Here is a 26,040-nt window from a genome sequence, read left to right as displayed (position 1 = left end):
CTACAGTGCCTAGAGCAGTTCATAATTACCAGTTCTGGGCCTGCGCTCTCAGGCAACAATGTAGCTGTCAGCACATTGGAACACTTCAGCTATTGGGTGGCATAGACCTGTTTTTTTTCTGGGGCTAAGAATATTCTGTGCTGAGAAGATTGGGGCAAGAAACAAAGCTCTCGCGTTACGCAAATTAAGAGTAAATTAACTGTGCTCATTTTAAAACGATTTGAATATTGTTTATTACTACTTTTATTGCTGCTAATGTTAAGATATTTGATTAATCATCTGTCAGGCATTGCTCTTGACAAACTGGTATAGTGAATATGTTATGTAGGATAGATTTTTACAAGACAGGTCATGCCATACTTGCAAGTTCTAATCTTTGTACATTAAACAGATAAAATTCTGCACCAAGAAAATTCAAAACTCTGCAGTTTAAGATGTTGTTTGTAGAGTTTCACTTAAATGTATGATACTGCAGCTAAAGTAATTTCTTCATATCAGTCTGGCAAAGTAGGGGGACAGTGAATGTATTTCAGAGTGTACCTGATAACTGGATTCCACCCAGCGTTGACCCTGAAGACCTTTTTCTGGGGCCTAATGAAGCAGAGGGTAAGAGGTATTCCCATGTGACTTCAGAGCCCTTACTGTGAGTCTTCTCCTCCAAGTAGATATTACAAGTGCTTAATTCTATAAAAAGAGACTTGAGTCTTAAGTGTCTATCTTAGCGGACTGAGGATGATGGGAGTTGGAGTCTTAACACATCTGAAGGGCACCAGATTGGGGATGGCTGGCCTATCTGGAAACAGCATCCTCAGATCTGGAAGGCCATCCCTAGAATTCCTCATATGTGGGGAATCTCTGTAGTTGCTCAGTGATCAAGGAAATACAGTCTCCATCTGCATAAGAGTATTTCCATCAGCTCTTACCACATGTGTTCCAGAGTGAAGCTTTGGCATGCAGAACATGCTGGGGATGAGCCCTGGTGAGCACTGACACTACTTAAGCTCTAATACACGAGGCAGTGTGTTGCTAAATCCATGAGGCCGAATTGGCAACAGCTTACACAAGAATCAGCAGCTCAGTCCTCAGAAGCAGGTCACCCCTCAGAATTCTTCCTACTATTTCACACTGTTTCTGCTGTCTCTCTCCCTCCCCCCTCCCCCTTTGCACCCTTCACCTGCAGACACATTTTCCTGTGATGTGCTTCAACCAGTTCTGCCATTGCCATGTCAGGCAACCAACACTTTTTCCTCCCTGCTGGTGCCAGTGAAATGGTGTTGAAAACCTTTTATGTTTCTGAATCTTCATGGAGAAAATTGCTATCTGTAAGGGCTTGTTCATGGTCATGTTTTCAACCTGGTTAGATCTTGAGGTTTGTAACTTCTGTGTAAGGGTATGGTTATTGCTGTGTGTTCTTGGATAATGGCAAAATGTTGGAGGTGAGCTTCCTTAGCAGATATTTTCTCTCTCACTTTTAGCAATGGCAGAGAAAGTCTTCTGAATCTTTCTGGCACTGTATTTAATGCAACCCTACTATCTCCTAGCTTAAACCCTTCATGCCTTTAACACCTTTCCTTATGTGTGTTGCATTTCATTTGGCAAAGCTTTTTTCTGCTCTGAAACATCCTCTTTCTGCATTGTTTATAACAATAATAATTGTATAGCTTCTATATACAAGTTTCGGGTTCTTACAAAGGTCTGATGCAGTTAGTTTCTCTTTTGTCTGGAAACATAGAGATCAGAGATTTACAGAAAAGGAACACCAGAGGCACAGTTGGAACTTTTAGTCAAATCCTCCCCCAAATATTCCCTCTTCCGGCTTTCCAGATGTTGAGTTTTCATAGATATGGCATCCATAAGCAACTCCACAAAGGAATAGTGAGGAATGCATCCTGATACATGTCTAGCCCTCAGCCCTCTAAACCCCTAATCTCAAATACCAATCCTGCAGCCCCTCTCTCAGATTTAAAAAATGCTTCTTCTGTATGTTGCTTAAAAAGAGAGGCATGTCCTGTTGTCTGCAGTTTTAATGAAGACAAAGAAAGTGAGTAAGAGAGAGAAGAGGGAGGAAAGAAGGTGTTACCAAAAAAGCTGAGATCACAAGGTGGGGTGTAGAATGAGACATAAACCATTTATAATCCTTTTTAGAACACCTTTATTTAGCTAGAATGTAGTTAAATCCATGGACATTCACACCTTCTCATTCATTTCATAGTAGTTACCAAAGTTGGAGCAAGCAATTAGGAGGCCATACAATTAAGTATTCAGAAGCAGGATGATCATTGTATGCGTTCCCTTATGCTTTTCAGGTGTTCATTGTCTTCTCCAAGGCCTCGTTGACTTTGAGCTACTTTATACCTTGTTAGTTCTTTGTCTTCAGGGAGAGAAGATCTCATCCCTTGGCAATGTGCTTTGGTATATCTAATCAACTTAAGTAGTTTATCACTCAGTGTTGTTGAAGTCACTCTTCCAGTTAAGCACCCCTTTTGCAGCTACTGGTTCTCCTCAAAACTCAATCCATTATATGCTGCTGGTGTTACTCCAGATTTAGCCAGTTATGTTGTCCATAGTCTTTAGTTCACACATACCTCACAGTTCTGTTCATCCTTTGGCCCTTCTTCTGGTAACATTTCCATTTGAACGCATTTGAGTGGGTTCCTTAGGAACCCATACACCCATGAACTCTGTGGAAGCCATTATATAATTTTACTTAACAGCCATCCATCTAAAAAAGCCACATCCGATAGGTAAAGAGACGTTTAAATGCAGCAACAGAGGGCACTGACCAGGTGTTGGGGCAAAGAATTCCAGTGTCAGGATAAAAAGGATGGAGATAGGCAAGAGAGGATAAAAATATGGTTTTAACTTGATTCTGTTCAACTGTTTTTTTTCAGTTTGCCAAGAACAGCTTAGGAAGCTACAGTCTCAAGTCATTCATTAAATGTTATGTTTAACTACATACTTGGTGTGCGGGAGAAGGAGGCCAATAAACTGCCATTTGAAGACTGAACACAGACACGACAGTGGCCATGGTTGAAACACCTGCTTGTGCAAGCATTCCATACATGTATAAATGCACTTACCACATGAATCCCCCATTTGCATGTTAATACACAAGTGACTGGTGGGTACACAACTCAAATGGTGAGTTCATACATGGGCAGCACACACGTACCTGTGGCCACCATTGCATTGTCACAAGCAGACATGTGAAGCACATCAGTTAGAAACATGCTTCTCACTTTTACGTTGATATAAAAACAAGATGGAGCATAAAGCATATATGAACTGATTCTGATAATGTTTAAATTAACAGAATTATTGCTGCCCTTGATATGTACATAATATTTTATTAATTAAAATGCAATTTTCATAGGAGGAGGAGATGAGCAAGGCAATTAATTGATGAAAAAGCTGGTGAAATTGGGGAGAAGAATTGGCTTTCCTTTAAGAAATCATAATGTAATTTCCATATTTTGCAGGTATATCTTATACTGTGTCATGTCAGAGATGGCAAAAATTAGAGATTTACAGAAAATCTTAAGTAAAAAGAAAAAAAACTATTTTGAACAAGAGTCTGACATTTTAGTATTCCAGTTTCAAAAACCTTTTCACTGCTAAATAATTTATGTGCAGTGAACTATTCTCAGAAATTAAATATGAATGAGTATAAGGAAACCTTACTCTACTATGCACACTGAAGTTTCATAATTTCAGGAGTAGATGCATGCCAGGAGATCTAAATTGTTTTTAATTAAGATGGCATTGTACTCATCATCAGCATAGGTGTAGCTGAAATAATGAAGTTAATATAGAAATAGGATGTTTGGAAGTAAATTGCATCAGAGGTTTATTTTGAATAAATTAGCATGCTTTCTCCAGAGACGCATAATTTTTTTTCTTCAGTTCATCAGACAGGCAAAGTAAAGTGACAAGTGACATACATTTTTTCACAATCTGTAATAGAAATGGTTTAATTGTAGCAATTTGTCAAAAGCAGCAGTTACTATGTAATCGAAGGTAGCTGACTGAGAGAAAGCAGTTGGATATAACTGATAATTACTGGAAACAGTCTTCCTGTGCTTCACTATCTAATTTAGAAGTTTAAAAACATGTATTCACACCAGTGTTATAGGTTTCATAGAATCTGTAAATCTGGGCCAGGAATGCTTTCTTTTTTAAAATCTTACATGAAATACTTTTGCAAACTGTACCACTTCTCTTGCAAGTGGGTAACTTATGCCACAGAGTGGGCCAAGTGGTGAAATGGGATGCATTTTTGAGGCCTGGGGATGTGGTTGTGCATTTCTTCATTTTGTATCGTTTCTGTTGTTAATATTTTTGTAAATATCAGCAGAATTAGTAGTAGTACTTTTTTTTGGGGGGGGAGTGGAGCATTGTTGAAAAGCAGAAAAGCAGAGTACCTTACAATGATTCAGTATGTTCAGTAGAAGAATTAAGATGACCCAGGACCCAGTAAATCTGTTCTTGAGGTAAAGCTGATGGTAGATGACTTTCACTACTAAGCCACAGGAATTTTGGCCACATGCTGAAGATTTGTATGTGATATATATGATCGGAGACAAACTGTCTCAGTGGCTATGCAAGTATATTGCTTGTGTGAGAAATTGCCCATTTTATCTTGTGGATAATTCGTTTTTCCTGTAACCACACTTTTAATGTTGTTTGAGATATGTAGCTTCTTTACATCATGTTTTACTGTGGAAACAGACTTCTTTATAAAGCTAAACTCCATCATAACAAATGTATGATGCCCTGCTTTTCTGTGGAGGACATCATACATTTGTTAATCTTTAAGGAAGTTCCCATGGGTGATGGTGTTCGTTTGTTTGTTTGTTTTATTGCGGGAAGAATGAGGAATATATAATCCAAAGGTGTGGAATGGACACCATTCTGGGTTGCTTCCTGGTGTCTATGTAGCTATCGCTAATATGGTCAATCTGCTGTGTCATTTTTCATTTACTACAGGACCCTTATCTAGGTTCAGTGACTAATACATTGTGTTCAAGGTGCTTCTCAGTCTATATACATCTATATAAGCAGCCTACAGATTATTAATACCCTTAAACACAGCCTAAAAATAATTTTAAATACATAAATAAATACTGTGTTGATCTACATGGGTGTTTGTCTACCTCAGGGGTATGCCACATGTGGCCCATGGGTGGCATGTGGCCCCCACTGTGCTCCCACTCCCCCCAGTAAAAAGACAAAAGAGAGGGAGAAAATGGTGTCCATAGAGGCTATGGGGCACCAAAAAGATCAAAATCAGGTTGTTTGCAAGCTAATTTTGACCCTCTCAACTCCCCATAGCTGCTACAGATGCCATTTTCTTCAGTGCCTGCAGTGGATGTGTGGCTCATGGGGCCCTATGGACCTCCTGCAGTTGCCAAACAGTGGTCAGCATTAATATATAGGTGTTGGTCTACATTAATATAAGCTGAAGCTTAAAAGTATATAACTTTGCCTGGATTGTATCCAAATGTAGCATTGTTCTGTTCTGTTTGTGGATTCCTCATGTTTTAAACTTTTATTTTCAGCTGAGCTTTGTTTATATCTTTAGCATGTTAGCCTGAGCATTATTTAATTATTGATTGAAAGTGTATCCCACCCGTAAATAAACTTTTCCAGGCAATGAACGTTGTCTTTCAAAAACAAAAACAATAAAGGCATAAGAATGTAAATGTGCTCTTGCAGAACCTGCTTTTGAAAACTACATACTTCTGGCCTTGACTTTGCTGATCCAATATTGCATTCCTTCTTCTTTTTTGCTGAGTATGAAGTTACACCAGCCTAGCTGGAATACTCCATTTCATCAATAGGGTGTGTTTGTGTGCTGTCTTGCGATAGATAGATATCGAAACTAGATAAACAAGCAGTAAGAATAACATGAAACTCTCTTGGCATGAACAGAGTCCTTCTGAGACCAACATTCCTTTTTGATTAATTCTGGTCAGGTTTTTCTGTTTTTTGTTTTTTAATAAAAACTCATGAAGGCCAAAACAGAAATTCCCAATTGTTTTAGAATGGTTTCTCATATGAAATGTAAGAGCTGGGTTATACTTTAGCAACAGAAGAAAACTGAGTTACTTGCAACTAATCTTTCTTAGCTACTGCTATAACATGCAGAGTAAAACGTTGGGACCCAGCAGTTAATGGTTCATGGTGGTGGAGCTGAAGTACTTCATCATTGGTTTACTGTTTTGTTCCATGTCCTTGTTGTCCCCAATGCATAACTTGTGTGTATACACATGGAACAATGAACATGGATTTTAAGGGGGGCTTTAACCAGAAGTATGGAGCACACTGCAGATTTATGTGCTATGCTCTTCCTAAAATGGGTGATAGCTACTTCTAAAATGGGAAAATTTGTGAAAGGAGAAAAAAATTTGCTTGGTTAATACACCTACTTCTTAGCACATGGGTCACTATACCAGTTCGAATAGGCCTAATTCAGGAGATAGGGAAAAAGATGAAGATTGGGGGAAATTAGAGTTTACCAAATAAGGAAGGGAAGGTGGTGCTATGGAAATGGCAGTAGAGGGGACTGGAAAGTGGAATTACCAAGGAATGGATCACTGCCTTGTTGTGGCGAAGGGGCTTGCGTAACTCAGTGAAGCCATAAGCTATGCCGTGCAGGGCCACCCAAGACAGACAGGTCATGGCAGAGAGTTCTGACAAAATGTGGTCCACTGGAGAAGGAAATGGCAACCCAATCCAGTGTTCTTGCCAAGAAAACCCCATGGAACGTATCACAAGGCTAAAGGATATGACGCCGGAAGATGAGCCCCTCAGGTCGGAATGTGTCCAATATACTACTGGGGAAGAGCAGAGGGTATTTCTAAGTAGCGCCAGAAAGAGTGAAGCGGCTGGGCCAAAACCGAAAGGACACTCAGCTGTGGATGTGTCTGGTGGTGAAAAGAAAATCCGATGCTGTAAAGAACAATATTGTTTAGGAACCTGGAATGTAAGATCAATATTGTTTAGGAACCTGGAATGTAAGATCAGTGAATCAAGGTAAGCTGGAGGTGGTCAAACATGAGATGGCAAGATTGAACATTGACATCTTGGGAATCAGCAAACTAAAATGGACAAGCATGGGCAAATTTAATTCAGGTGACCATCATATCTACTACTGTGGGCAAGAATCCCTTAGCAGAAATGGAGTAGCACTCATAGTCAACAAAAGGGTGGGAAAAGCAGTACTGGGGTACAATCTTAAAAACGATAGAATGATCTCAGTATGAATCCAAGGCAAACCATTCAACGTCACAGTAATTCAAGTCTATGCCCCAACCACTGAGGTCGAAGAAGCTGAGGTTGATTGGTTCTATGAAGACCTACAACACCTTCTAGAACTAACACCAAAAAAAAGATGTCCTCTTCATCATAGGGGATTGGAATGCTAAAGGAAGAAGTCAAGAAATCACCGGGATAACAGGCAAGCATGGCCTTGGTGCACAAAATGAAGCAGGACAAAGGCTAATAGAGTTTTGCCAAGAGAACATAGCAAACAGTCTTTTCTAACAGCACAAGAGGCGACTCTACACATGGACATCACCAGATGGTCAATATCGAAATCAGATTGATTATGTCCTTTGCAGCCAAAGATGGGGAAGCTCTATACAGGCAGTAAAAACAAGACCTGGAGCTGACTGTGGCTCAGATCATGAGCTGCTTCTTGCAAAATTTCGGCTTAAATTGAAGAACGTAGGGAAAACCACTAAACCATTCAGGTATGACCTAAATCATATCCCTGATGAATGTACAGTGGAGGTGAGGAATAGATTTCAGGGATTAGACCTGATAGACAGAGTGCCTGAGGAGCTATGGACGGAGGTCCGTAACATTGTTCAGGAGGCAGCAACTCAATCCATCCCAAAGAAAAAGAAATGCAAGAAAGCCAAGTGTCTGTCTGATGAGGCTTGACAAGTAGCTGAGGAAAGAAGGGAAGCGAAAAGCAAGGGGAAGATATACCCAACTGAATGACGATTTCCAGAGAATAGCAAGGAGAGACAAGAAGGCCTTCTTAAATGAACAATGCAAAGAAATCAAGGAAAACAATAGAATGGGAAAGACTAGAGATCTCTTCAAGAAAATCGGAGATCTCAAGGGAACGTTTTGTGCAAAGATGGGCATGATGAAGGACAAAGAAGGCAGGGACCTAACAAAAGCAGATGAGATTAAGAAGAGGTGGAAAGAATACACAGAAGAACTATACAGGAAAGATCTGAATGTCCCTGATAGCCATGACAGTGCGGTCACTGAACTTGAGCCGGACATCCTAGAGAGTGAAGTCAAGTGGGCCTTAGGAAGCATTACTAACACCAAAGCTAGCGGAGATAACAGTATTCCAGCTGAGCTATTTAAGATCCTAAAAGATGATGCTGTTAAAGTGCTGCACTCAATATGCCAACAAATTTGGAACACTCAACAGTGGCCACAAGACTGGAAAAGGTCAGTTTATATTCCAATTCCAAAGAAGGGCAACGCCAAAGAGTGTTCAAACTACTGCACATTTGCGCACATTTCACATGCCAGCAAGGTGATGCTCAAAATCCTACAAGCTAGGCATCAGCAGTATGCGACCCAAGAACTACCGGAAGTACAAGCTGGGTTTCGAAGAGGCAGAGGAACTAGAGATCAAATCGCCAACATTCGCTGGATCATGGAGAAAGCAAGAGAATTCCAGAAAACGTCTATTTCTGCTTCACTGACTACACTAAAGCCTTTGATTGTGTGGATCACAACAAACTGTGGCAAATTCTGAAAGAGATGTGGGTACCAGACCACCTTACCCGTCTCCTGAGAAACCTGTACAAGGGTCAAGAAGCAACAGTAAGAACCAGACGTGGAACAACTGATTGGTTCAAAATTGGGAAAGGAGTACGACAAGGCTGCATATTGTCGCCCTCCTTATTTAACTTATATGCAGAGTACATCACGAGAAACGCCGGGTTGGATGAATCACAGGTCGGAATTAAGATTGCCGGGAGAGTTATCAACAACCTCAGATACGCAGACAATACCACCCTAATGGCAGAAAGCGAAGAGGATTTCAAGAGCCTCTTGTTGAGGGTGAAAGAGGAGAGTGCAAAAGCTGGTTTGAAACTCAACATTAAAAAAACTAAGATCATGGCATCTGGCCCCATCACTTCCTGGCATATGGAAGGGGAAGAAATGGCAGCAGTGACAGGTTTCATTTTCTTGGGCTCCAAGATCACTGCAGACGGTGACTGAAGCCATGAAATTAAAAGACGCTTGCTCCCTGGGAGGAAAGCTATGGCAAACCTAGACAGCATAGTAAGAAGCAGAGACATCACCTTGCCGACAAAGGTCCGTCTAATCAAAGCTATGGTTTTCCCAGTAGTAACGTATGGCTGTGAGAGCTGGACTATAAGGAAAGCTGAGCGTCGAAGAATTGATGCTTTCGAACTGTGGTGCTGGAGAAGACTCTTACGAGTCCCCTGGACTGCAAGGAGGTCACATCAGTCAATCCTAAAGGAAATCAACCCTGACTGCTCATTGGAAGGATAGATACTGAAGCTGAAGCTGAAATATTTTGGCCACCTAATGCGAAGAGGAAACTCTCTGGAAAAGACCCTGATGCTGGGAAAGACTGAAGGCAAAAGGAGAAGGGGACGGCAGAGGATGAGATGGCTAGATAGCATCACTGATGCAATGAATATGAACTTGAGCACGCTCCGGGAGAGAGCGGAGGACAGGAAGGCCTGGCGTGCTATGGTCCATGGGGTCATGAAGAGTCGGACATGACTGAACGACTGAACAACAACTCAGGTGCTGGTGGCAAAGGTGGGCCATGGAGGGAAGAAATTGATAGATTTAGAAGGAAAAAAAATAGGGCAGGAGTGGCTATAATTATTTCACTTCAGTGAAAGAGGAATACAAAGTACTTCACTCCCTACCTAGTTGGTTGCCAAAAATGAGAAAAATGCTGTAAGCACAGAATCCCCCTCAGGTTTCTCGGCTTTAGGTCCAAGTACAGGAATGGGGTCATAGGATCATAGGGTTGGAAGGAGCCTACAAGACCATCAAGTCCAGCCCCCTACTCACTGCAGGAAGTCTGATTCCCTGGCGGAATCCCATCCAAGTACTAACCAGGGCTGACCTTGCTTAGCTTCCAAGATCAGACGAGATCAGGAGCATCCAGCCCTTTGCTCGTATTAGCCTTGTAATCCTTGACAATGGGCTGTGCCACATTGACCACAACTCTCCAAAAGAAAGATGTCTGGTCAGTAATGTCTGAATGACTGATAAATTGTTGTTAGGGTCCCAGGAGCCACCAAGCTTTTGGTTAAAAACAGATTTAGATGGAGTTGCCAGTTGGGTTTGTCTTTAAAATTTCAATTAGATTCAGCTCAAGATGCTTGGTAGCTGCTTCCCAGTGCTCCCTGCAGGTCCAATTCCGTCTCTAGATTCAGAACCAATAACTCAAACATAGACCGCAATCCCCTACCAGGCACTGGAATGGCTGTATACTGCTGGCACCTGGAGTTGGACTCAGTGGGATGGTTTTCTAGGGGTATATACCGTTTTTCTAGGTATATGAGGCAAATGGGATATGTCTGGATCAATCAAGGCAGAAAAGCGGGGGAGGCTGTGGCCCTGGAAACTTGAGGTAGGCATCAGAGTAAAGTGGGGAACTGTGCTAGGAGTGACAAGGAATTATATTAAAATTCAGTTGGACCTTGGGTTATTCTTAGAACTGAGACACCACTGTGAGGGATGTCCAAGCAGGAAGAATGAACATTGAGTGCCCAAACTCCCAAGCAGTTATAGGGTTCGAAACAAAGAGCTCAGAGGCTGGACCCAGTATGGTTCTGACCATTCTTGAACAAAGGAATTTCAAGGACAAAAATCAATGGGAAATTCTGAAGGAAATTCAAGAGATTCAGCTTTATTTCCTGTCTGAATAAGGACAAAGGGGTCTTTTTAAATACCACTGCATATGTTTGTGTAACTAAGAACTAGTTCCTGAGTTTTTCCTTCTCCCTCCTCATCTTTTTTTTTTTTTTTATCTTGTATCGTGCCTTTTAGATTGTAAGCCTGAAGATAGCTATTGGCCCTGTTCACAGGATCACAGGGTGGTTAACAATCCACCATGGATTGTTAACCACCCTGTGCTTGTTGGTTGTGTGCTGACTATATTTGCATAATTACACTCACTGGCACAGCTTCTTGTGTCGTCTAAACCCAGGGATGGTGGCTTGTTGGTTAATCACCCAGAACCCATGGGCTGTTGTAGGATTGTGGGGTGTTTTCTTTTAAAGCCACATCACAAAAGCCACCTTTACCTGGTTAGGACAGCATGAGAAGCCCCAGCAACAAGAATAATTATGCAAATATGGCCAGCACGCCACTGGCATTTGCAGGGTGGTTAACAAGTCATGGTGGTTTGTTAATCAACCTGCAGTTGTGTGAACCAGGTTATTGTCTTATTGATCTTCATAAGCCACTCTGGGAGGGTTTTTGGGTTTTTTTGGCTGAAGAGTAAACATCTCTAAATAAATAAATTGATGGCATTCCAAAAGCTGAATTCAGCACATGGCACTGAGTGCATAATGTGGTCCCACCAGTTATCAGTTTAGAGCAGCTGGAAGTTGGTATAGGTTTGGTTTTCCCCTGGAAGTCATCAGAGTCTAGGCTGTCACATAATGAAATATTCATATGAAAAAACATTTACCTGGCTGCATTAAACATACAAGTGAAAATGTGTAGGTCACTCATATTGAGTCTTTTTGCTTCTAGCCTATACTCAGAATATGAGGATGCACTTCCTGTGTTATACTAATTCATTTTAATTATATATAAGCAAGTATTTTAAAATTATTTTTATACTGAAAATATGTATATCTTGTCCAATACAATTAAAGCATTTGGACTCTGCACTCTTTGACATTGCATTTTGGGACTCTTATTGGATATGGTTCTTCCTTCTGTTTCTTATATGATTTCTTATGTTGTTATGTTCTTAGTTTCCACTGAGAATACAAGAATCCTACTAGAGAATTATTACAATCTTATTGTGGGTCATAATAAATAAATTGTCTTCATCCCCCACTCCCAGACTTAAGATGAAGAAGATGAATAGTGTATGGAGGTTTATTTCCACCATCTGCTTTATATTTAGAGGTTGCATAACATCAACTTTAGTTTTCTGAAAGGTTGCCATGCACATTGTCATGAGTATAACATTAGTCAAATTACATAGACTAAATGCTGAATCGTTTTAACATGTGGAACTAATTTTCTTGCTTTCCCCCTCTTTTTTGGCTTTAAAAATGTACCTTGATGACATTTTTGGTAATTTTCCAGCATTTCCTTACCAAGGGTAAATAAGGGGTTTCTAAAAGGTTATGTCTAGAAATAATGTGCCCCTGTTGGGGTTTCACTCTCTGGGCTTTTCTATGGTCTCAGTCTAGAAGTCTTTCAGTGTGAACATAGCTTTGAGCAATTACACCATCTATCCCATCAACTTTTATATATTTTAAATACATACATACATACATAAATGGAAAGCACTTTTGAATATAGAGAAGTTCTACCATTCAAGTTGTTTCAGGAATACAGCCTACTGGAACAGAGTTTTAACACTGCATAATCTATTGTGTTAACAATTAATTTGATTCTCCCAGATTTTGGAATACTTTGGCAGGGATTTGATCTACAGACAAGTGAGGGAGGGAAGAAGGAAAAGTTTGGTGTAATAAAGGTATTAGGAATCGGAGAACTCTCTGAAGGCCCCCCCCCTTCATTTTTTGTTCCAGGGGTTTCACGGCAATGCTAATTCCCTTTCATACTTTTTGAATATTTGATACATGAAGGTACTTGCCTAAAGACGCTTGCTTCTGATACAGCTAGATGCTTAATCAGTGCTGCAGTGTGTCAGCCCTATTGCCTCTCCTCCAAATTCTAGTTGAATTCCTATTTGCACATTGAGATGCTGCCTGGCTTTCATCCTCCATCCTAAGTTCCTCCCTTCCATCAGCAAGTGGAACAAGTGCATGTGAGAACTGGGGTGTGTATCCGTCCGTCTGTGTAGCACATTTAATTGCCCGGTGCTGCCACCGTCCTCTTTTATTCAAAATATCTTTAGCCCGCTTTTTCACAACCCAAAATAAAATTTAAAGCAGTCAATACAGTGACAGTTCGAATTACATACAGTAGTGCAAAGGAGAAGCAATAAACAGTAAAATGAATTAAACAAAACCTTGAGAGAATAGAACATTTGCTTGGTGCCTAAATAACAATAAAACAGCTGCGAGCACTCAGATTATTTATTTATTTATTACATTTATATCTCCCCTTCTTTCCTCCTTAAGGAACACAAGACGGCTTACATAATCCTCTTCCTCCTCCATTTTATCCTCACAACAACAACCACCCTGTGAGGTGGGTTAGGCTGAGAGTCTGTGACTGGCCCAAAGTTACCCAGTTAGCTTCCATGGCCAAGTGGGGACTAGAACCTGGATCTCCTGACTCCCAGTCCAACACTCTAGCCACTACGCCACACTGGCTGCCACTACACCACACTAGCTCTCATGCAATATGAGTACATGACCAAGAACAATGGTATGTATGGCCAAACTCTGCTCGTTCCTGTTGTAGTTTGGAAGTGAACAGTTCTACCCAATGGTATGAAAAACATACATAACCTTTTATTGTTTGTTCAGGTCTAATAGCAGCTTTTGTAGGGGATTGTTTACATTTGTAAAATGGCATAGGGAAGGGTTAAACGCCCCCTCCCTTAGCACTGCTGCTGCTGCTACAGTCCAATTTCAAACATCCCTGGGGCTGCTTTTAAGTTAAAATCTACTTTTAAAATGTCAGATTTCCAACCTCATGTGCAGTTTGGCTGTGAGCCTGGTGCAGAGGCCAGGCTGAGAACTATTTCTCCAGCCATCCTCTGTCTTCCATGCGGCAGCCTAGAATGAGCACAGAGGGATGGAACTTTCAAATTTGTATGATATAATAAATGGTGTTAGTGGTAAATTTTCAAGTGCAGGTGCAGCTCATGACAGTCCCCATAGCCACGAGAGTCCAGACATTCAGGCAGCTGTGTTGATCCATATCAACAGTTCTAGAAGTTTTCATCTCCACCAGGAGCAGGTCTTTGGTAAAGCTAATGGGTCTTAAGTGCCCATTCAAGACCAAGACAACCCCCCAAATACTTTAACAAGGAACATTATATTGTTATTGGGAAAAGTCATTTCCCCCCAGCTGCTATGAGAATTGCAAGTAAGTTCAGAGGACACAGGGGTGGCAGATGATATCAGAGTCCCTGCTAATTAAAAAAAAAAGTGAGCATCTGTGTGAGCCCTGGCTCCTCTATACCGCCGGATATAATAGGTTACAATACTTCTAGACTAATTCACACCTTGTTTTGTACCACATGTAGAAAATGATGTGTGAATCAGGTGTATACTTGAACATGAATATGGCATCCTTTTTTATGGGTAGAAGAATCATGGTAATTGGTGGGTTATCTCATATATAGATAAATGCACATAAGCCCAATTCACCTGTGTCTTCCTACTTGTGATGGCAAGTGCATGCAGGCCTGCGCCCTGCTATCCCCATCTAATCAACCAGGTTTACCAAAGTATGAACCAGACCCTAGAAGACTTCAGATATACTGAACATACCTTCAGCACAATCCTTGTTTATTTCAATGAGTCTTGCAAAGGAACCATTTGATTTCCCCCCTTCTCTTTTTGGTGTGATCCCCTTTTTTGGTCTTCATGATTTCTTTCGATTTATTTTTGGAATAAGAAGTTTGGTTGATAGCAGTACTTCAGATTTTAAACAGAATATTTTAAGCAAAATCGTTAATAAAGGGAAGATTTTACAGTTAATGGTTTTTGCTAAAATGAATAAGAACGGTTGCTTAAAAACATAAGCCAAGCAACCAAATAGGACATTATTAGTATTCTGACATTTGTAGTCCACAGTTGTATTCATTATTTTTAGAACTTCTTCATAGAGCTGTGTCTAAAGCTCAGGTGAAGAGCTCTCACCGTATTATGGATAGAAACCTCCATGTTAGTTCAGTGGCTGTTGCCTTGTTTCTTTTGATGTCCAGAGATTCAGCAATTTGGGAGCAGAAAAGAAAATGTAGCTCATTTTGCATCAAAATGACACCCTTTAATATATTTTCTTCTGATGTTAAATTATCTTCTCATCTCACTGGTGTGGGGAGGATGTTTGTAGTCTTAGTAACTGATCAGAGCTTTTAATAAAGGTGTAGAATAAGAGGAAGTTTCAGTGTTGGCCTTCTTTTTCCTTTTGAATAGTTGTATTTTGCCTTTTTAATCCTTTTAGGCTCACTGGGAGTTGTAAACTCAGAAGATTTACTGCTGCCCTCTCCAGGGGTGGCCATAGAATTAAGAGTTCAAATTTCTTAAATTCCTGAAGTCCCCAAGAGGGAAAGGAATAAGGGAAAGTGACAGTCATAAGCTCAGTGGAACAAAATGTAAGATTATTTCAAAGTGTTTTGTGTGACTATAGATATGTTTTCTCTGAATAATGGCTATGGGAGTGCTGGGAAAAGAATTTGGGTTGCCCGTCTGCTTCTTACATCTTCATTTGATTATATGCTAAATGTAGTTAATATATAATAATTGCTCCCTTGTTTTTAGAGTAAAATGTTGCTTGAAAAGAAGTCAGAGTATTAAGCTGGACAACACAATTATTATAATGTAGCACAAAGTCATTTTGCAAAAAAAAAAAAAAAGCTTAAAAATTAAACTAATCTTATTTTTAACACCTAAGGTTAACCTAAGGTTAATCACATTAAATTACTGTACTTTTGCTATTTTTTCCTTCTCACTTAGCAGCGTTAAATTAAAGTTGTTCTGTGGGTTTGGATCTTTTCCATTCCACCCAAAATGTTCTCTACCACTGGTCTTTCATCCCATTTTTCTTTACAATAACTCTGTCAGTTTTCCTTGGGTGCCTGTGATTTAAATGTCTTTTTTAAAATGGTGATTTAAACCATGATTTAACTGTTGCTTTAAATAAAATTTCCTATTTTGTAATATATATTTCCTGAATAAGAGTGCATACTGATAGTTGCTATAACAATTAAAGTGTTGCTATAACAATTTAAAAAATTTACTGGTTTGCAAATAAATAAAGATTTTCTTAGGCTACTAGGAACACAATCTAAAACCTCTGGCCATACAGCCCAGATAGCTTTCTCAAGTATATCTGCTTATAGACTAGGACAGGAGGTGGGAAGATTATGAAATTAAAATAGTTCAGGATGGGTTTTCTCTATATACATGAAAATCATGTTTTTGAAGGCAAGGGGCCCAGCCTTAGTGAGGTGTGCTTTCCAGTAGCTCTATGAATAAATATTTTTCCATGAGATGGAAAATAAATGTTCATGCTGTTGGTTGATAGTTTTAAATATTCATAGTTTCCCACAAATAATAAATAGCATACAATATATGATCATTTGTCATGCTTGATTACAGGTCATAATATTTTCCCAAATATTGTTTTCCCCCCATGTTCATAGAAAAACAGGCTTTAATTCACTATGCTTAACCTTCATTCAGAACTCATAAAAATATATACAAACATGTTTGTGGGGGCATTTTCACTACCCCAAGCCATTTTCCAATTTATCCTGGGGTGGTAAAATCTCCCCCCTCCCCCAAAAGTATGTGTCTGTGGTGTCAGAAGAAGTATGTTTTTATCTCAAAGTATTAGACAAATATTGCAAACTGTCAAGGCAAACTTTAGGTAAAAGTTTATTATTAGTAAGGACTAATGCTTTTGGTGTTGTGAGGTATTTTTCTGTCCCAGTAACAAATCTGTGTCTGGTGAGATAAATGTTCCTCAATGAAATCCCATGATGTGTGCCAGTATACTGACACCAACAATACTTAAGCCTTCTTCCCTAGACCATGGGACACTTCATACCCCAATACTTTTTGTGAACATAAAGGGCAGCATTCAATGGGGCCGCTCCACCTCTGCTGGTTCTGTTGCGCTCATGGGACCCACTACTTGTACAGTGGGGCTTTTGCGCTTCTAAAAATAATCCTAGAAGCGAGCAGAAACACATGGTTCAAGATTGGGACAGGTCAGCGGAGCTCCCTTCTGCGAGATCCATTCTGCTCATTTTCGCTTATTTCTATAACTGCAAAAGCCCCGTTGCACAAGTGGTGGGTCACATGAGCGCATGGGCACAATAGGATAGTACCCAAAGACTATGGGCTATGTTGTAAGTCTACTTCTGTAATTGTGTACCCCACCTTATTACTAGAGAGCCATTGATTCAATCTTGTGAGAAGACATTGACATGTTTGTATGAAATGCAAGTTTCATTTTAAACCCGGTTCACAGAAATTTCATATATTAAGTTTTAAAAATTAAGATGATTGAAAAACACACATTGCTGTTTATCTTTTAGGTAGCAATTATACCAGTACTTAGTTGTATGAGATTGGCATAGTAGCAATATAAATGAATGGATCCAAAGAATGTAAAGAACATAATTTCAGACATCCCAATAATACTTGCATCTTGAGGACAGAAAATATATTAGAAGGAGGGAATGTAATTATTTTTTCACTGGAAGTAATCTGGCTTTTACATGTAAAACTCACATACACATATGTATTAGAAAACCTAAGAATGCAAATGCTGGTCCTTGTCTGTTAATTATGTATATTCATTATGTATATGAGCATTAAAAAAATTAATTCATGTGATTTCTGCACTTTGGCTGTGTGTCTTAATGCATACATGTTGAATGTATTTGTCAATCCATGAGGAAGAATAAATAAGTGAACTGAAGTTGTTGTGGATGACCAGTGTTTCATAACCACCTAGAAGTGCTTGTCCACAACCTACAGTGAGGAAAGATGGGGTGGCCTCAGGAGAAATGTGTGGTTTGCTACATGTTTCCTCTGAATTCGAGATAGACCTTTCCTATTGCTTTGGGAACAGTCAGTCACACCTACAGTGGTGGTCTTTGAAAGCTCTTGATAGGCTTGGATTGAAGGGAAGTAGTGTGCTCTTTCCCTTCTGCCAAAGCCAAGCCTTTTAAAGAGCTTTGGGGGCAGAGATCGGCTGAGCAACAGTTCAATTCCTGCCTCTATGGGGGCACTCTTGCTTTGGCTTGAGAGGAGGATAGGTGTCTTTCTTTCAGCCCAATGCAAACCTTGCTAAGTTGTGGATAAGGATTCTTTACCACTGAAACCACTTCTGGACCCCCTTACCTTCCTCATTTCTGTTGTCCTAGCTGTGGGAAAGATACCGGGCAGGGGTGGGGAACCTCAGGCTCATGGGCCAAAATTGGCCTTCCTGTGGTCTCATCCAGCCCTCCAGGGTTCCACAGATCTCCATGCCCCCTTCCCTGGCCATATCCCTTTCCCCCTGACTACCAATCATTTGGTGGTTTTCCAGCTTTGTGTTTTTTCCTCCATTCTGAAAGTTTGAAATGCCTCTCCTAAGGCTTAGTTACTGGCAGAAAGAGATTTAGGCCAAAATAGGCTGGTGTTTATGGTATTTTGGCCCCGCACATTTCCCCTTTGGCCCCACCACTGGAATGTAGCCCCTGAGAGCCTCTCTGAACTTTAATTCGGTTCTTGGTCTGAAAGAGGTTCAATACCCCTGATATAGGGGGAGATGAACGGATAAGAGTTGGGCTGGAGAAAGCAGAAGGAGAGAGCAGTGGAAGCAGGGCAGGCAGGGTTAGTTTGTGTGCCCATTGAATGTTCATAAATGTATGTGAGCAGAGGGGGAAACTGCCTTTTCTCTGTGCTCTTTTCTTTATCAAACTTTTGGAATGCCTTGGCATGTATGTGTATGTTCACAGTGGAAGTGCAGGCCTATCCTTCTGTTCCATTCCCACAACAGCAAATGATCATTGGGTTTGGGATCCCACTTCTGCATACTAAATAAAACCAGTTGAGTATAAGTAAATGTAGACAGATTCCCAATGAATTAAGAATAGAGGGGAGGGGGTGGACTTAAAAGTTAAGGGATGTGGGGAAAAAAACATTTTGAAAGAGCTGCATTGCATTAAATGTATGATATATGTAAACAATTTAGGGAAAAGCAGATTTCAAATGTGAAGCATAGCTATTTTAAATGTATAACATTTGGATTCAACGGCAGGCACTCTGGATGCAATATCCTATACTTTCCCACAAAACACTAACATCTGTTTAATTTAATTATGGAAGCATGTGTGTTTTTAATGAAGTTGGTGTGGTTTTTCAGTCTCTTATTACCATAATTCTTTTAATCTTTCAACTGTTGTCTTATATTACCTGTATGTGGCTTTTCTTCTGAGTATACTCAGACATTACAATTGTGCCAATGTGTCTAAGCAGCCTTTCTTAATTTTATTACAGCGGATATTCAACTCCTTCGTGTACACAGAAAAAATCTCAAATGGAGAAAGTGAAGTTCAACAGGTAGGAATTGTTTTCCTGATCACCGATATAGTAGTAACACTATAGTAGTAATTTGTTCTTTTCTTAATTTCACCCTATTACCTGCAATAACTGGTTTCTGTTCCATATGTATTTGCTTTCTTCACTGCTCCTTGTTAAGTGTCTTGTACATAACGTTTGTACGCAGTAAGAGTTGGCCTTGAGTATATCTTGGAATAGGCAGGTTTCAGCAGTGCTTATTATTTCATGAATATTATTACTTTTTTAAATGTTTTTTTTTCTTGATTGAGCAGCTATTGGGGTTGACTGTCATACTGCTTTTCTCTTCCCTTTGATGCCTGTAGATGGCTACATTCATACTATGCCAGGGTTCTCTAGTAAAATTTCTCTGACTCAAGAAAACAGCATTCAAACCTCCTGAAGTGTAAATAAGATGAAACAAAACAAAGACAGTTCATCTGGAAGCACTTTCGCTTGTCCTCTGCCTGGGGGAAAAATAGATCAAAGGGTGATGGAATGAGTAGGGCCATGTGGGCCCACAGAGAAAGACCATTTGGAAGCAAAAAGCCTGCAGAAGAATGAAAAAGAAGCAACTGCGCCAATTATCCTCAGTGTTGACGATAAAAAAAAGAGGTGGATTACATGGCCTTCTATATTGCACTGATTAGGATGGGCAAGGGAGGTAGTTTGGTGGTCTTCTTTCTGAAATCCTTATAGAAAGGGTTTAAACTTTTTTCTGTCTGGTGCAGAGTATACCAGGGCTTACTCTAGGCTAGGGTGTACACCCATTCCACATGGGGTGCTGGCTAGGCTTGTCAAGTCTAAGTGTGAACGTATGTGAACTGAGTGTGTCCTAGAAAACCTAACACTCTCCTGAAGCTAAACCCTGCATGGGGGTGGGGCGGGGAATAGTAACTGCAGCCTAAGTGACATTCAAGGAAACCGCCATGATTGATCTTCTCATGGAGGAACCCTCTAAAGTTTTTTCTCTGGAACCTGAGTCCTTCAGAACACAGAACAACTGGCGTAGGTTATGTATGTGTGGTTATGTGGGGAGGAATGGAAAACAAAGATCCTAAACCTTTCCTGATAACTGTCCATTGCTTCCCTCCCTAGATCTGTCTCTTGCTTTAAGAATAACTAACTTCCATTTATTTTACCATCTAAAGTACGAAGTGGTGGTGGCACTCATTGCACAGTACTTTTTCCTACTTCCTTAGAAAAAGCAAAGTGTTTTTAAAAAGGAACATATAGTGGATCAATGTGCCCATCATATTGTAGAACAAGGGAAACATTCTAGCCTCTCAGTATCAATGTGATATTGTTGCCTATGCTCCTTTACATCAGGAGTAGAGGTTAGAATCTTATTCTAAAGTAAACACCCTTCTTTCCATATCAGGCTGATTTCATACTAACAAAAAATGCCATTGAAAAAGTATAATCTCATTTCTCACATCATACATCATATGGTAACAGAAATGGAATGTTTATGTATTTAGTAATTTCTAAAAAAAAAAAAAATCCACCTTCTTGCAAGGAGCTCAGGCCGTGTACATGATTCTTTCTCCTCCACAATTTTTCCTCACAATAATTCTGTAAAATATAATGACCCTCTAGTAGAGTGACCGGCCCAATTGATTCATGGCTGAATGGAAATTTTAACTAGAATCTCCATGGTTCAAATCTGACACTCTAACAGCACCATACCAGTTCCATATAAATGGAATGTATGCCCCAGTGTAGTTATTACTGAGACCTATTGTTTACAATATTACTGAGACCTATTGTTTACAATTTACCTATTGTATAACATCATGCATCTAGAAAAGCTGGTTCTTGTGACAGAAAAATATGTTAGTCTTTATGTTGCTATAGGACTCTAGCTTCTGTGCTAGAAGCTTAGTTAGCCATGTTGCTCACTCACATAGCCTAACAACACTTTTGGGGTATTAAGGCTGCAGTCCTATACACACTTGCCTGAGAATAAGCCCCATTGAGTTCACTGGGTGTTACTTCTGAGCAGGCATGTACAGGATTGTGCCATAAGTGGGATAACTCCATGTATGCTGCCCTAAGTTTCTTTGAGAAAGGATATCCTTTATCACAAATTAATATGATGGTGATACTTTTTAAGTTGACTGACAGTGTCATTGGTGGAAGTGCTTTCTGTGGCCTTTGCTGGGACTTCCTGAATAATGCTTCTTGCTGTGATAGTCTTGTAAAGACTGACCAACTTTTAGAAATGTAAATAAGATTCTACCAGGGACAATTGACATGCCCACGACTATTGCACAATATTTGCAACTACCCTTTCATTGCTTGGTTGTAAGAAACACTTATCACCAATTTGCTATCACAATTAGAGATTGTCATTTAAGCATATTAATTGCCTTGCAGGAGGCAGTTGATAGAGGCCAGTGTCTTGTGAACTGGTTATAACCGAGTGTTCACAAAGTTACTTTAATCTACAGGTTTATCACCTCGCTTCTATTGCTGGGTAACTAGCAATGAGCTATGATAACTGATAACATGATAATTTATAATGGTGTCACATAATGAGAATATCAAGATAATTGTTATATCCTTCAAGGAGTGCACTACTCTGAGCCAAGTACTGTATATTACATTTCTGTTAGTCGTGCTTAAGCTCATGTTAACATTGTTCAGTGGTTACCTCAGTTTGATTAACCATTGTTCTTCAGGACAATATTTCATTGTGAAAATTGGCTTATGCAAGATTAGACTTTAAAATACAAGGCTTCAATACCATGTATAGATTTTGTGTTTCAAGGTATATCTCACTTAAGAGAAGCATATATAGATTTGTATGATGCTATGGGTAAAATCTTTTTAGGGTGCAATCCTATGCATGTTTAGACAGAAAAAAAACTGCCCCCAGCCAGCCATACTTACTAGGGCATGCTGGAAGCTGTAGGACTTTTTTGTGTCTAAACATGCATAGGATTGCACCCTTAGTAGCTTCATCATTCTTTTGCCAGGGAAAATGCTGGGGTCACACAGAGACGGAAAGGCTACCATTCTAGTCCTGTTGGTCAGCCAGATGTATAGCCTAGTCACTGGGAAGATCTGAAGAGAGAATCCACAAGTAACACCAGGAGGAAGGTTCGAGGAAATGCAGTTGCAGTTGTGGCATAGCACCGCATATGTTAATATGAAAAAGCAGTTTACTGTCAAATTTTATTTATTTATTTATTTATTTATTTCATTTCTATACCGCCCAATAGCCGAAGCTCTCTGGGCGGTTCACAAAAATTAAAACCAAACAACACACAATAAAACAATTTAAAATATATAGAACATTAAAACCACAATATAGCAATACAACCACAATAAAATCTAGCAGCAGTGCAAGAGTTTAAAATACAGATTTAAAACAGCAAAGATAAAAATTTAGAAAGCTAAAATGCTAAAATGCCTGGGAAAATAAAAAGGTCTTCACCTGGCGCCGAAAGGAATACAATGTAGGCGCCAGGCAAACCTCACTAGGGAGCTCATTCCAGAGCCAGGGTGCCACAGCAGAAAAAGCCCTCCTCCTAGTAGCCACCCGCCTCACTTCCTTTGGCAGGGGCTCACGGAGAAGGGCCACTGATGATGATCATAAGGTCCGGGCAGGCACATATGGGAGGAGGCGATCCTTCAGGTAACCTGGCCCCAAGCCGTTAAGGGCTTTGAATGTTAACACCAGCACTTTGAATCGGGCCCGGAAATGGACTGGCAGCCAGTGCAGCTGGAAAAGTACTGGCGTAATATGAGCTCGCAGGCCAGTCCCTGTTAACAATCTTGCTGCCCTATTTTGGACCAGCTGAAGTTTCCGGACCGTTTTCAAAGGCAGCCCCCCATATAACGCATTGCAGTAATCCAGATGAGAAGTTATCAGAGCATGGATAACTGTAGCTAGGCTATCTCTGTCCAGATAAGGGCGTAGTTGGTATACCAGCCTAAGCTGATAAAAAGTGCTCCGTGCCACTGAGTTCACCTGTGCCTCAAGTGACAGTTCTGGATCCAAGAGCACCCCCAAACTACGAACCTGATCCTTTAAAAGGGAGTGCAACCCCCTCCAGAACAGGTTGAATATCACCTAGCCGGGCAGACGAACCACCCACTAACAGTACCTCTGTCTTGTCTGGATTGAGTTTCAGTTTATTAGCCCTCATCCAGTCCATTACCGTGCCCAGGCACTGATTCAGAACAGCCACTGCCTCACCTGGTTTTGATGAGAAAGAGAGGTAGAGCTGGGTGTCATCTGCATATTGATGGCACCTCAGCCCACACCTCCGGATAACCTCCCCCAGCAGTTTCATGTAGATGTTAAACAGCATGGGGGATAAAATAGAGCCCTGTGGAACCCCATGGCACAATTGCCATGGCACAGAGCAATAATCCCCCAGCACCACCTTCTGGAATCGGCCATCCAAGTAGGAGCGGAACCACTGTAGTGCAGTGCCTCCAACTCCCAACCCAGACAACCTATCCAGAAGGATACCATGGTCGATGGTATCGAAAGCCGCTGAGAGGTCCAGGAGAATCAACAGGGTCGCACTCCCCCTGTCCCTCTCCCGGCAGAGGTCATCCCACAGGGCGACCAAGGCAGTTTCCGTTCCAAAACCAGGTCTGAAGCCCGATGGAAATGGATCTAGATAATCCGTTTCATTCAACAGTGCCTGGAGCTGTCCTACAACCACCCGCTCAAGCACCTTGCCCAGGAAGGGGACGTTGGCCACTGGCCTATAATTGTTAACATCCTCTTGGTCCAGGTTAGGCTTTTTCAGGAGTGGTCTAATTACTGCCTCTTTTAAAGCGGCAGGCACCACTCCCTCTCTCAAGGAGGAATTTACAACCACCAGAACCCAGCCGGACAACCCCTCCTTGTTTGATTTAATAAGCCATGAAGGGCAAGGGTCAAGCACACAAGTGGTCGATCGGACTTGGCCAAGCACCTTGTCCGCATCCTCGGGCCTCAGTAACTGAAACTCATCCAATAAAACTGGACCAGATGGTGCTCTGAACGCCTCTACCAATGGAACTGCATTAATGGTGGTGTCCAATTCATGACGAATCTGAGCAACTTTATCCTCAAAGTGCCGTGCAAACTCATCACCGTCTCTCTCCCTGGCCCAGAATGTAACAGGCCGCGAACCACTCGGAAAAGCTCCGCTGGACGACACTGAGAAGATGCAATGCTGGTGGAAAAGAACTGTCTCTTTGCCACCCTCACCGCCACAGAGTAGGCTCGATAGTGAGCTCTTACCTGTGTTCGGTCAGACTCAGCACGAGTTTTCCTCCACCTGCGTTCTAGCCGTCTCCCCTCTTGCTTCATTGCCCTCAGCTCAGGTGTATACCAAGGAGCTGGCCGGGCTCTGCTCAGTGGGAGAGGGCGCTTGGGCGCGATCGTGTCAACCGCCCGAGTCATCTCTGCATTCCACAGAGCGACCTGGGCTTCGACAGGAGCACCAGCCATACCAGCAGGAAAATCCCCCAGAGCCCTCTGGAATCCATCGGAATCCATTAATCTCCGGGGGCGGACCATTTTAATAGGTCCCCCACCCTTGCAGAGGGGAAAGGCCGCCAGGAGTCTAAACCTCAGCAGGAAGTGATCTGACTATGACAAAGGGACAGATGTTAAGTCCTCCACTTTCAGATCATCATCCTCCTGCCCAGTTGAGAAAACCAGATCAAGCGTGTGTCCTTTTATATGCGTTGGGCCGATGACATGTTGGGACAGCCCCATGGTTGTCATGGCGGCCATGAAGTCCTGAGCCACCCCGGATACAGCGGCCTCGGCATGGAAGTTGAGATCCCCCAGGACCATCATCCTGGGGGTCCTCAACACCAAGTCCGAGGCCACCTCTGTCAGCTCAGGCAGGGAGTCTGATGGGCAGTGGGGTGGGCGGTACACCAACAGAATCCCTAATCTGTCCCGGGTACCCAACACAAGGTACAAACACTCAAGATCTGCACTCGAATGAGCAGGAAGCCTGGAGAGGGAGATTGAATTCCTATAGACCACGGCAACCCCCCCTCCCCGACCCTCAAGTCGGTGTTGGTGCTGCACCGAGTACCCAGGAGGGCACACCTGGGAGAGAGTGACCCCTCCCAGTTCCCCCACCCAGGTCTCAGTAATACATGCCAGGTCAGCTCCCTCATCCACAATCAAATCATGGATGAGGGAGATTTTATTTTGGGCCGACCTGGCATTCAGCAGCAGCAGCACCAGACCCGAGGGCAGACTGGTAAGGCTGCCAGGAACCATCAGGTTGGGGGAAGAACCAGAAGAGGGGACAGCTGTAAGGTGTCTAGCCCCTCTTCTCCTCAGCTGGCCTGTTAATCCCCCAATGCCATACCTCACCCTGCCCGTGACCACAGTTGTGGTGGCACCTCCCCCACCCCCTGAGTTGCCCAATAGTCCTCCCAGGCACATATTAAAATGTTAGAATATAAAATGCACAACAGTTTAAAAGAATATAAAAGATAAAAGAGATAAAAGAGAACAGCAGCTAAGAAGGAGCAGATAAAGTCCACGTTTGCCCCTTTCCCTTGTCTTTAAGCTGCTGCCCTCTGCTGCTGC

General features: G+C 41.5%; 1 protein-coding gene across 2 annotated transcripts in view; it reads left to right on the top strand.

Moving 5' to 3' along the window:
• The window catches only part of CACHD1 (cache domain containing 1), a 175,967-nt gene that overhangs the window by 53,280 nt on the left and 96,647 nt on the right, over nucleotides 1–26,040 (top strand). For both annotated transcript variants that reach the window (XM_084848253.1, XM_084848254.1), the window contains exon 2: nucleotides 19,413–19,475. In XM_084848253.1, coding sequence (XP_084704379.1) covers nucleotides 19,413–19,475 — 63 coding nt within the window. The remainder of the gene's footprint in view (nucleotides 1–19,412; nucleotides 19,476–26,040) is intronic.

Source organism: Heloderma suspectum, chromosome 4, assembly GCF_057233095.1.
Source record: "Heloderma suspectum isolate Gila_16-S chromosome 4, 16-S_ref, whole genome shotgun sequence".
Classification (NCBI taxonomy): domain Eukaryota; kingdom Metazoa; phylum Chordata; class Lepidosauria; order Squamata; family Helodermatidae; genus Heloderma; species Heloderma suspectum.
This window is presented reverse-complemented; position numbering and strand designations above follow the sequence as displayed.